At 47.4% G+C, this 12842-nt stretch overlaps 1 protein-coding gene across 1 annotated transcript in view; it reads left to right on the forward strand.

The window, feature by feature from the left end:
- NXN (nucleoredoxin) overlaps nucleotides 1-12842 on the forward strand; it is a 101568-nt gene that overhangs the window by 67692 nt on the left and 21034 nt on the right. Inside the window, exons 2-5 of the mRNA XM_073315592.2 lie at nucleotides 127-244; nucleotides 2293-2426; nucleotides 2881-2981; nucleotides 3808-3914. Coding sequence (XP_073171693.1) covers nucleotides 127-244; nucleotides 2293-2426; nucleotides 2881-2981; nucleotides 3808-3914 — 460 coding nt within the window. The remainder of the gene's footprint in view (nucleotides 1-126; nucleotides 245-2292; nucleotides 2427-2880; nucleotides 2982-3807; nucleotides 3915-12842) is intronic.

Here is a 12842-nt window from a genome sequence, read left to right on the forward strand (position 1 = left end):
AACTGCCGCTCTGTCATCTTCTGCATCTTTTTGATGACTGGCCTGTAAGATGCTGCTGCTCAAAAGTATTAATGGTCAAGCTACTTAGAGTTTACCTCTTCTTCTCCTTCCCCCTCTCTTTTACAGCTAAAACTATGGAACAAATACAGAGTCTCCAACATTCCGTCGCTGATATTTATAGACGCTTCCACGGGGAAGGTTGTGTGCAGAAACGGCTTGTTGGTGATCCGGGATGACCCAGAAGGTGAGACCTGGAGCACTGCACACCCATACGACGGCTAACAGTTCGCTTCTCTTTTAGCTCCCTTTCCAAAGTGTGCCTGGAAGCAAAAAATGGAAACAAATGAAGATCATCAGACTTGCCTCATCAAAGCACTGGATTATTTTCAGCATGAAATTCCCTACATTGTTCCCATTAGAGTTAGGGTTTCATTTTTTAACGAACAAAGGCATCCCTTCTAGGTTTTCTGTCTGAAGTGCAAATGAGGGAAAAGTTAGATGAAATGAAACACTGCGGTACGCATTTCACTGGGGGGGACAGGCAGACAAACTGAGGACCCACATTTTTCATCACTTAAAATCTGTGCTGTTCTCATGTAGTGAGTGGTGCGTATATTAGTAACCCCATACAGTTTGAGACAGAACAGTTCCCTTGTTACTTACAGATGGTGCCGAAAAGAAGCTACAGTTTTCTTTTCTAAATCATACCATGCGGCGTGTTTATACCAGACCTTGCGTTCTCTGAATCGGCAAGTGATAAAAACAAACAAATATTGCTGCACATATTTGTAGTCCCTACACAAAATGAAAGTGGGGCATCTGCCTGGACACCTTTGACCTTTCAGCATATGTGCCTCTGCATTCCATGCGGTTGTCATTTCCCTGGTGCGGGAATGACAGATACTGAAAACAAGCCCCTAGGTGTAACACAGGGGGCGGGAGCCGTGCAGCATGAGAGGCTAAGTATAATTTGTGGTTGAAACCATCTGGTAATGTTTCTTTAGCTCTGGCTGAATTTATGGGCTGCTTATTCTGGGAATTGGCAGCAGGAATAGTCAGAATATATGGACGCTTTTTTTAGATGGGTAAGGAAACCTGTGTGTCCATTATCCTGCCATAAAGCTATGGACAAAGCAGCCCTGTGTGGGGGAAATGAAAATGGTGACAGCTTTAAGGAAGCCTGCTGCTGTTCCTAAAAGAGAGAGACCGAGGTGGGAGTTGAGCTGCAGTAACCGAGGCTATACCAGCTGCTTCTCAATTGTTTTAAAATGCTAGCTGTTCAGGAAGCAGAATGGCTGTGAGGAGCGGGATGGGCAGATTGACCTGTTCTCTAAAAGATGAATAGTCAGAGTACATGGCCTGCACCCCAGCCATGAGCAGAGAGATCCTGAGCCTGCAGAGCTCTGCCAAACTCATTTTAAAGGGAAGAATGAACCGCAGACCACAGCAATGACCTGGCCACCCAAAGCAGTACTATTTGCATTGTTCCCAGAGAGCATTCTGACATCTAGAGACGGGGTGAATGCACGCAAACGCACTTTGCGGCTTAGAAGGCACAGGGATCCCTAAGGGTCAGATCCTGCCCCTCTGTGGGCACCGAGGGTCCTATCCAGAGTAGAAAGTGGTGCAGTTGTGGTGTTTGCGGGAGGGGAGAGCGGGGAAGAGGATACTGAGAGCCTACGTAGGAAATGTGGACCCTCTGCTTGATACAAAGCATGGCTCCTCTGGGGTGTCCTGCATAGGGCGGTTGGGGATGGAGGTGCGAGGGCAGCAAGTAGATTTGCAGCTGCATAGGTCTGCTGGCTGAGCACTCCATTGTGGGGAGGAGGGGGACAAACCCGGGGCTGCATAGACAACTTCATCCCTGAGACTGCAGTAGTGGCTGAACCCTGAGAGGGGGTAACTCTGGGGTCCCCCGCATGGAAAGCCTGATTGCCAGGTTTGGGGGCAGAGAATATGGTCCTTTGTAGGCGGCTCACCTCTGCGTCCCTCAGTGGGTGTTTCATAGGGTGGTTTTCCCTTCAGAATAAATGTGTTGGTTAACGTTTTGTGCCAATCTCCCCACGGGGTTGTGGCCCAGTATCTGGGTGGCAGAGGATGTCTCCATGGAAAGACATCGGTGCAGATGGATTAAGAGGACTCCCGGCTCCTGTCTGTTGCATGGTTGCCCAGCTAGATGCCTTTGGAGAAGGGGGAGGGCCTCAGTAAAGCCATTTCAAGTGTAAATGCTAGATGTGGCTCTCACTCTTCTTCTCTCTGCCTTCTCCCCTTGCCCATCCCAAACTCCCCTAGGGCTCGAGTTCCCCTGGGGACCAAAACCCTTCAGTGAAGTTGTTGCAGGGCCTCTGCTCAGAAACAATGGCCCGTCGCTGGACAGCACCGCCCTGGAGGGCTCTCACGTGGGGGTCTATTTCTCTGCGCACTGGGTGAGTAGCTGGCACCTCTCCATCGCGGAGTAAATGGAAGGGGTTGGAGGTGAGTGGCAGCTCTGTGGGAAGGCTCAACCCTGACTGCAGCTCCTCATGCTAGATAACCGTGCCCTCTGCTGGCTGGGCTGCCAGAGTCACTTTTGCAGGGGCAGCTGTGCCCGAGGTGAAATTCACCCTGAGCAGACAGGTTCTTCCACCTTCCCCTTCCAGGTAACTGGCGGAGGTTGCACTGGTGACTTGCTGAGTCAGTGCCCTCTATCCAGCAGGCCCAGCCACTTGGCAGACTGCGAGACTGCCTCTTGGCCCCCTGGGAAAGCAGGGATCGTGGGGGCCTCATGGAGCTCCCTGTTCCCCTGCTGCGGGAAGCTGTGGAGTGAATCAGGCCCATTGACTTCAATGAGAGCAGTGTCCCTGGTGTCCAGGTACTATGTGCTCCTCTGTGTTTTTCTAGTGCCCGCCCTGCCGAAGCCTCACGAGGGTCTTGGTGGAGTCCTACCGGAAAATCAAGGAGACGGGGCAGAAATTTGAGATCGTCTTCGTTAGCGCAGACAGGTAATGTCTGCTGTTTGCTTTGGAGAGTTGTGTGCTGTGCCGTGGTGCAGAGGCTGGAGGGACGAGGCAAGTGTGCAGGCCAGACTGGAGAAACTCATGCCCCGAAGCAAGGAGAGAGTTGGGAGTTACTAGAAGCAGATCACGATCAGTACGGTTTTGTGGTACATTCAGCTGTTTGATATGTACCCGCGAGGTGGAAGAAACTCCAAGTATTAATGGATACGACACCTGCTTTAAGGAGAGAAACCAATCGGGTTTGTCCCTTGGAGTGCTGTTGGATACACAGGAGACCGGGCTCTAAATGTGGGGTGGGAGGGAGGCAGGGCTGGACAGGGCTCTTCCAGATAATAAGGACCCTACACCCCAACCTGGTAGCATGAGATACCTTCACCCTGCTGGCTTAGGGGAGAGATTGAAGGAGCCAGGGGAAAGATGGATTAGCCAGGGCAGAGGTGAAGTCAAGATCAAGCCCACAATCCTTGAGGTGGTCTTGCTTGACATTTTGCTTTGAGGTTCCTGCGTGCCCTGGATACAAGCCCGAGGTCTGCGGGACCCTTGAGCAGCAGCTGTCAGAATTGAGGAGATTTTAAATCTCTTAAAATTGAAACTCGCTGCAAGCTCCTTCTTTGGGAGAGGCGCCATCTTTAAAATCAATGCAGTCTCCCCCTGGGTGGGTGCAACTTGGCCTGCCCCGCGTACAGGTGGGCTCTGGGGAAGTGTCAGGCGTCTGCTGGGACACGTATGGGCAAAGGGTTATACAGGAAAAAGGGCCGCAGAAGGACGGTAATGAGGGTGCATTTATTTGACCTCCATTTCCATTGCATAGGTCAGAGGACTCTTTCAAGCAGTATTTCAGCGAGATGCCCTGGCTAGCTGTGCCATACGCTGATGAAGCCAGAAGATCACGCCTCAACCGGCTCTACGGCATACAAGGTAGGAAACACCTCAAGCCTGGCATGAAAATCACTCCTGCCCACTCCTCTCATTTCATTTTTTTCTTAAATGTCTCCTCTTTTTAAATAAAACAAGAAAACAGCAAAGCAAAGGGCCTTCGGCAGAGCTCTCTTCTCTGCAGACTAATGTTCCTACTGTAACCTGCCATCCTGTTAGCCAAAATGGAACTTCAAAAGTAACCTAATAATTCCTCCTGGAAATTTGGAGCCTTCCGGTCTTATGTTTTATCCCTAATTGATTTATTTATTTGTTTTGCTTTTCTTTAAGGTTTCCGTGTTGTTTTCTTACTCTTCTATGTGATGGGAACTCAGGCCATTGTTCTCTGTAGAGACTGAGGAAGATGGCATCTGATTTGCGGTAGTGACATAAGATTTGCATGTTTGATGTAAACCATGGCTTTGCGTCTACTCTTCCGGGTGTCAGTTTCAGAATTACACAGGCCTTGGCTGCTAAGAGCAGGAGGGAGAGAGGGATTGTGTGTGTATTTTTCAAGGTGTTCCAAAGACTTTGTGCACTCACAGGAGCTCTAAATGTAACTGATGTAATGCACTGACCCTGTAGTAAACAAAGGACAGCATTGATGTCTTGCCTAGAGGGTGTAGTACAGGGAAGGATAAATGGGGCTATTAGCTAGCAGGGAAGTTTTCAGTATTTATGCATGTTTCCTCCCTGTGAGTAGGGGACTGAAGGGATTGATTTATGATGGGAGATGAAAAGAACTAAGGATAATTTGGGTAAGTGATGGTTCAGGAGAAGTTGTTTGATGACAGCTTGCAAGTGTCTGAGAGATGCAAACACCAAGAAGGGAATGGAGTTGCCGAGGGTGGTCCAAGGTGCAGCTACGGGCCTGCCCTTACACAGGGTCTCTCAAGGCCTGACTCTGTTACGCTAAGTCCCCTTTACACCACTGTGGCAGCATCCATGGGCCATAAAGTGGGTGTAAATGTAATTTACCTAACCCTGACTGTCACGTCAACGCTATCCAAAGCTTTCTGAAAATCAGGAGAGAGTAAATAATTGGCTCTTTGCATCTGCACCAACAGTTATTCTGTTTAACAAAATAATCAGTTCTGTCTGGTCTGGCCTGCCTTTCCCAAATCTATGCTGGCTTTCACGTTTCCAAACCATACATTATAAACTGCCCCAAATGTCCCTCTTTTGAGCTTTGCATACATACCGAGGCAGAATCTTGCCTGTAGAAGTTAAGTTATCCTTTGCAGACACTTTGGGACTATACCATCCCTGGATTTTTTTTTGTCCTTTGTTACTTCCCCAGGATCGAGATAATAGTTGAATGGTTTAACTGTTTCATCCTTGGCCTTTGCAGGTGTAACCCACCTCTCCCAGTGTCCTGGCCAAATGATTGCCTCCCGCTCTGTTACCTCAGTCTCTCCTCCAGCTTATCCTCATTAGTAAACACAAGCACATCCTGGAGGGATGTGGTGTTAAAATCTTCTTTGTCAAATGTGGATGTGAAGGAACTACTGCTACAGCTACCAACAGTTTATTCCTCTGCTGCCTTATCATTGACTTTTCTGGGTTGGTCTTGTTTTCCAGACCTCTGGTATAGTTTAAAAGTCATGTTGTTCATCACTGATATCCCTAGCTATATTTGCTGCTGTGTTTCCATTTTACTCTTTGAACGCCCCCTTGACATTCCCTCTGTTTCACATAAAACTCTGACAATGCTGCATTGCTCCCGGTAGTGCTGAGGAGCTCTGTGTTTGCTCTCTCTGATTCTTGTTAGTTAGTCATACCTCTGTTTTAGAACTCTGTAGGGGCCAGCGAGAAACCTATCAGTATAACCCTTAGCAGCCCTGCCTTGTCCCTCTTCATCCCAGAAGAAGGGAAGCCTGGTATGGCCCTTTTTGAGGGATTGCAAGTATGTCTGATAGCAGGTACCAGGCATCTGCACAGCGTAGTGTTTGTGTTTGTTTCACAAGCCTTTGATGGCCTCAGGAGCCCATTCGCAGAGCTGAAATAATACAAGATCTTGTCTTCTCAAACTCATTCAGTTCCTGAGTGGAGGAATGCAGCGAGATGACCAGATCTCTTGTTATTTTGCTGCCATAACTGGCTCCCTTTGGCATTGAGGAAGCCAGGAAAAAATGTAAATACAAATACTGAGTTATTGGGCTTTTATTTGGGTTTCCCTGAATGCCTTTCTCCTAGTGTGGAGTCAGGTGGGTGAACCATTCCCACCTATACTAACTTGCTTGGGCATCCAGCACTATTTATCTTGAGATTTATTCATTTTTTGCATTGTGGCTGTTCAGAAATAATTCCCCATTGTGTGCACCATTCCCAAGCTTCATGTAAATTGCCTCCTTCAGTTCACTCTTCCTACGGAACGAGAAGCAGCGATGAATTTTATGAACAAATGGGGATTTTCTCTTACTAATTTTTATTTAGAGAGAGGTTTTGGATTGTTAGAAATCCCCACTGATCCCCTCAAATCTCCTTTGGATTGGCAGTGATTATGGGAGATGCTGCTTTCCTTAAAAATCTGTCTGTCCATCTATCTAGGTTTACCAGGTTGCCCATCACCCTGGTATCTGAGAGCCTTTCGCAAGAAGCGAACACAAAAATCTCTCTCTTCCTGCCGAGTTGGGCAGGAACAATTTTAAAGTTATTGTAGGGAAACGTGTCCCTTTCTGGACTCAGGAAAGCAAAAACCCTGCTAGTCGCAACAGATGGGATAGCAGGTCTAACTTCTTTTTTCCTTTCAAAACAAAAAACAAAACAAAACAAGCACTGCTGTAAATGCTTCGCTTAGTTTATCTATGGGACACAGAACTTTGCTTCTGATAATCACAAATCCATAACTAATAGATGTTAAAAAAAACCCCAGATTCTCTTGCCAGTCATCTTAGAATAAGAATATTATCAGATGTGGTAACAGAAAATTCTGTCACTGAGTTTTTGTAAAATGTTAGTCACGTGGGAAAAAACCCTTTTCTAGTGGGTAAAATCTAATTGATGAGTCCAATCTGTCCTATTCTTAATCTAAACTTTTATAAGACACTTATCACCATCGCCCCTGATTTCATGATTGTACCTTCAAAGGAATGCATCCGATAAAGTGAGCTGTAGCTCACAAAAGCTTATGCTCAAATAAATTGGTTAGTCTCTAAGGTGCCACAAGTCCTCCTTTTCTTTTTGTGGACACAGACTAACACGGCTGCCACTCTGAAACCTGTTAATAAAGTCTGGCTTTATCACAGCCAAAGGAATTGACAAAAAGTTGTTCTGGGAACTAAAAGAGGATCTGATGGTATGTGTGTGAGGGATGTATAACACAGGGGTTAGCAGGTGTGAAATAAGTTTGCTTTTGAGTTTATATGCCGAAGACGCTGACCTGGATACCACAGGCCTGTATCTCTGCAGATAGGATATGACTGCCATAGGATTGTGATGGTGTCAAGTTGTGCTGGGCAAGGTGTTAAATTCTCTTTTCCTCCGTGTCCCCTCCCCCACAGTTGCTCTGTGAGCTTTGTGACACACTAGCTAGGGGAAGCTGTCAGTTAAGAACTGGGGAAGACCTGAGAACCAGGTGAAAATATGCTGTGTTTTAAGCAGGGCAATAAAAGCACCACTCCAAGCGGGAGAGAGGAAATAAAAGTTCTTGTGAATTGTCCGAGTTGAGCAGCCATGCAGTGGGTCAGTCCTGTGGGAGGGAGATTACTGCCCTTTGCAGACTGAAGGGCCTCCACACAGAGACAGGACACTGCTGGAGATGGACTGTCCTTGATGAGTTTGCTTTAATTCTCTCCCTCTTCTGCCATCCTTCATAGAGGGTCTCTTCAGTCTTAACCAGAAGTGCGGCTTTCTGGGGGGGGTTTTAGCTCCCAGGGGCCAGTTGTTGCTGGCTGAGGAATACCTGGAGCCTGCAGTCAGTGTGTTTTTGGGAAAACTTTATTAAGTTTTATTTATGAAGTTACAATAAAATGTGAACATATTAAATCGCACATGACTTGTTACTGATTCAGGATCAGGTTAATAGTCAAAGAACCTGGGTAAGGATTCAGGCTGGGAAGCTCTCCTTCTCTGAGCACACTAAAAAGGGTGACGAAGGTTCCCTTTTTTTGGTGCTTCTCTTGTGTACACACCTTGTGTGAAAGCGTTTCTATTACACGGACAGTCCATATTTGACTATGCCACAATTCCATTGGAGGAGAAGTCTGTTTTCCAATAATGAGCAATACGAGGTCTTGCTGCTAACAATAACAAATAAATTAATTTGTCATTCTGCTTACAATGTAGCTCCCTCACTGGAGCATTACATGAACCGGTCAGGGGATGTCGAGGGGAAGCTGGATAAAATGAATCTGTTTAATAGTTTCCTCCCAAAACTGACTAATTCCTGGAAACAACCATCACAAGTGCAAGTGTGTTCCCCTCTCCCCGCAACCCATCCAATACAGCACCTCCCTAGTGGCAAAAATATGAAGAATCTTAACAGGCATCAAATACCATCTGTACAGTTACTTTTACACATATTCTTTATGAGCTACCCAAACTGAAGATGTCGATCCCCTTTCCTTTCCCACATAGAGACTAACTCATCCCGATCAATTTCTTTGTCCAAATCACTCTCCCATCTTTCATTCTGGGTTGTTTTCTCATCACCATCTTTTTTCAGTCAAAATTGTCTGTCTCAGAAACCTTTTGTTCCAGCTTGCTCCTTTGTCAACTCCTCAGACGATGTTACAGATCTAGCTAAGAGCCGTTCGGTATCCAGAGATCACAATAAAATGTTTGACTTGTAAGTATTGAAAATATGGTACCTTGTTATTGTTTACGTCGTTACCTGTCTCTCAGTATGATTTTGAATCTGGACCCAGGAGCAGATGTCTGGATTGAATAGTCTCAGCTCTTACCCACAATGAATAGTCACATACGGGATATTTCTTAGGGATGAATTCCTGATTGCTAATGAAAGTAGCAAAGGGACAGGGCTCGGCAGCAGGAATATACCAAAGCTGTCACAGTGGTCTGGATGAATGGGTGTGACCTACATTTCTTTTTCACCCAACAATTACTATGACTAGCTATATTTGGGCTCTGGTCTTGTCAAACTGAATCACTGTGTATTTTAGACTTGTTAAAGGGACACTGTCAGATTGAAAATCCAGAAATCCCCTTGTGTGTTTACCTGAAAACAGTAACACTGAAACAATTTATTCTTTAAATTAGGCCCTGATTTTCTGGGTGTAGTCTTACACTTGCAGGTAATTCGGTTCATAGCACTTGGATATCTTGCTATCTGATCATGCCTGGAAATCAAGTGGAGGTCTAAATGCTATGAGCAGTGCACACACATTGTCTGCAGATGCAGAATTATGCCATTAAAATGAGGCCAACAGTCAAAATCAGGCCCTTAGATTTCCCTGGTCAGCAGAGCTAATGTGAGATCTTTACCTTTGTATAAAGGGAATCTCAGAGAGGAGATTAAGTAACTTGCCCAAGGTCACACAGAAATGTCTGTGGCAGAGCTGGGAATTGAATCCAGTAAGTGTCTTAACACAGGACATGCGCCTGGGAGTCTCTCAGCAGTGTCACATGGATCTGGAGGAGGAGATCAAAGTGCAGAGCAAGTTGGGGTGGGATTGGAATTCTAAGGAGATAAAGGTCCCAGTCCTGTGAGATGTGTCACATCCTCTGTGTCTGTTGACGTCACTGGTCAGGGTATTCTCCTTCTGACAGCTTAAGGCTCAAAGTGAGTTTCCCAGTTCCTCGCTCGCTTTCTGACCTGACCCTCTGCAGCTATCTCAAATGCCATCAGGTGATGAATAAACCCTTCTGTGATTCAAATAATTTTCTTGGCATAACCTTGGGATTTGTAACTCATCCACCAAGCTAGGTTAATGTGCTGTTCTTCCTGCTAACCTAGGGTGTACAGCCTTAGTATGTATAAAGGAATTTAAAGCTGCGCTGTCTAGGGCTGGAATGAGGGGAATGTAATTGCTCGCTGGGGTTTGCAGGCAAATGTTGAACAGACAAATGTCCATGGATTTCATAGTGAAATGCTTAGAATGCAAAGATGTGTGAGTAGCCTGCAGTTTTCCATATGTGTGCATGCAGGTCCAGGAGTGCGGCAGTAACTTCACTTGCTTTCCGCTACTCTGAAAATGGTTCTGGGAAGTCTTTGGAACAAGACTCCTGGGCTGAAATGCACGAGACCCGGCTGGGAGCGTTTGACTCGTCTGAATTTGCCAATTCTAATTTACAGGAGGTTGCTGGGTGTGGGAGGAGCAAGACACTCAATAGCGAATAGATCAATGCAAGAGTGGTGAGAACCAGACACCAAAATGCTGGCTCCTTGACTCTTAGCAGCCCTGATATTAAATTGTCTCTGTCCTTCCCTGTTTCTCTCTCTTGGGAGACAAAGAAGAAACATTTTTCCAGATGAGAGTGCCAGTGTTGGGTTATTTGTGAAGCCTTTTGAATTTCCAGAACCTAACGTTTCAGCTCCCGTCCACTCTGTCTTAGACAGGTCGAGATGGGCACCTGAAGCAGCCATGCGTTGCTCAGAGAGATCACTGAGCCTGCAGGTCTCCTCCTCCTCTGTCACTAGACAGGTTTGTACAGTGGCTGTTCCTTCCTCAGGCTTCCCAAGTGGAGAGACCTCCCCCCACCCTCTTTTCATTGAGTCCCAGCTGCTGGTGGTTCCTGTTGTTTTGGTAGCTGGCCTCTTCTCATTCCTGAATGGCTCCATTGCTCAAACCTTGCACTCTCATTTGAACAATAATCTCTTCCCCCGGCTGTCCGCTCAGCTCTCCCGGCTGTCCAGGGAAATGGAGCAGCAGGGCACAATCTGCAGCAGCATTTTCTTCAGCTTCTTGGAAGCTTATTAGCTGCTTTCCAACCCAGCAAATGGAGCTCGAACTGTAGGGGTCCCTCGTGTGTTTGAATGGGATGTTCTGGCCACTTCAGCCATGCCTTGGGCTTCCTCATGCAAAAAGATACCTGCCTTGATCTGCAAGCCAACTACAAGGAGTCGTTCGTGGAACCTGTCTGGTCTGTGTAAGTTTCAGTGGTACCAAGACTGTGGGTCACATCCTCAGCTGATGTAGATTGCCATAGTTCTACTGCAGTCAATGGACCTAGGCTGATTTATCCCAGCTCCGGTAGCCTTGGTACCACTGAAACTTACGCAGACTGAACAGTCATCTGGTTCATTGGGCAGCCATAAAAATCAAGGCAGTGAACGCTACAGGTCCTGTTGCTTCAAGGATCCGAGCATTAACATTCAAATGTGGAGCCAAAACTCAGGGCTCTTCTGGGACTGGGGGAGGTTAGGCCAAATGACGGCTATGGCCATGTCTACACTACAAAGTTTTACCAACACAAGTTACGTCGATCTAAAGCTGCCATGGTTAGTACATCGCTTGTGTGCGTACATACTTGGCTCCTTGCATCAGCACTGCACATGCTCACCAGGAGCGCTTGCGTCAATGCACAGTGCAGTGCACTATGGGTAGGTGTCCCAGTGTGCAGCCTGCCTCCAGCCAGCACACTCTCTTTTGGGAAGTCTTGGAAAATCATGGTGGAGCAGAAACCAGTTGTACATGGGTGACTAGGCGCAAAGGGTCAACTTCCCAGGGGGCAACTATCTCCATCCCATAATATCCTCTATATCCCAGAATTTTTGTGCCTTATTAAAAAATCCCATGAACCCGCACAGCCTTCCTCGCTGTCTGTCATCTTTAACAGAAGCATGGAGCCTGCCCTGCTCTTCCCTATTGTCATAAGCATTGCAAGAATAGCACACACGATCCTCCGGTATTTGCAGCGCCATAAGAGGAACTGAATCAGCAGGGAGCATGATGACTTCTTGGCGGACAGATTGCTGGGGACATGGCAAGAACCAATTCAAAGGTGTTGGTGGCATTCCTGGAGCAGCTGCAGGTGGTGGAATGCAGCTTTTGGGCCTGAGAAACGTTATGATGTGGTGGGATCACATCCTAATGCAGACTTGGTATGATGAGCAGTGGCTGCAGAACTTTGGGAATGCACAAAGCAACGTTCCTGGATCTGTGTGCTGAGCTCTTCCTAGCCCTCCAACACAGGGACACCAGAATGAGAACTGCGCTGACAGAGGAGAAGCAAGTGGTGATTACGCTGTGACAACGTGCAATGCCAGATTGCTACCGGTCAGTGGGAAATCATCTTGGGGTTGGAAAATCCGCGGTGGGAGCTGTTGTCACACAAGGGTGCAGGGACGGTGACCAACTTCTGCTACGCAGGACGGTGCCTCTCTGGGGTGTGCAGGACAGAGCGGAAGGCTTTGCAGCAGTGGGGTTCTTGAACTGCAGTGGAGCAACAGTCAGCACGTGTCCCTCTTCTGGCACCAGACCATTTTGCCAGAGTGCATCAACAGAAAGAGGCCTGTGAATCGGGTTCCTCAGAGGTATCCATGGTGGTCTGCAGGGCGGGGCGGGGGGAAGGGGGGTCTCCGCCAAATATGGAATAAGCTCTTTGTAAAAGGCAGGTCTGCAGCTCAGCACCAGATTGACTATTCACTACCCAGGCCTTCAGATATGCCTGATGCAGTTCCTTGGCTTTTACGCGGTACTGCTGCTGATGCCTGTCGTACCCTTCTCCTGCATGCCCCATGCAATGTTCTAGGAGATGTCCACATTTCTACAGCTGGGCCATAGCTGTGCTTGCTCAGCCTCTTCTCCCCTCTGGCCCAGGAGATCCAGTATCTCCGCTCTGCTCCAAGCCGGGGCGTATAGCCAGCAGGGTCAGCCGAGCAGTTTCATACAACAATGGAGAGCTGCTGGATGTGCTCGCCAAGCTGGACGATCATGGTTCTGGTCTCTGTGGTCCCTGAGCCATGGAGTTCACAACTCTGTGCACAGCAGTCAGTGTTGGGCATGGTGGGACAGCTGCTGGAGGACT

Source organism: Lepidochelys kempii, chromosome 17, assembly GCF_965140285.1.
Source record: "Lepidochelys kempii isolate rLepKem1 chromosome 17, rLepKem1.hap1, whole genome shotgun sequence".
NCBI lineage: Eukaryota > Metazoa > Chordata > Testudines > Cheloniidae > Lepidochelys > Lepidochelys kempii.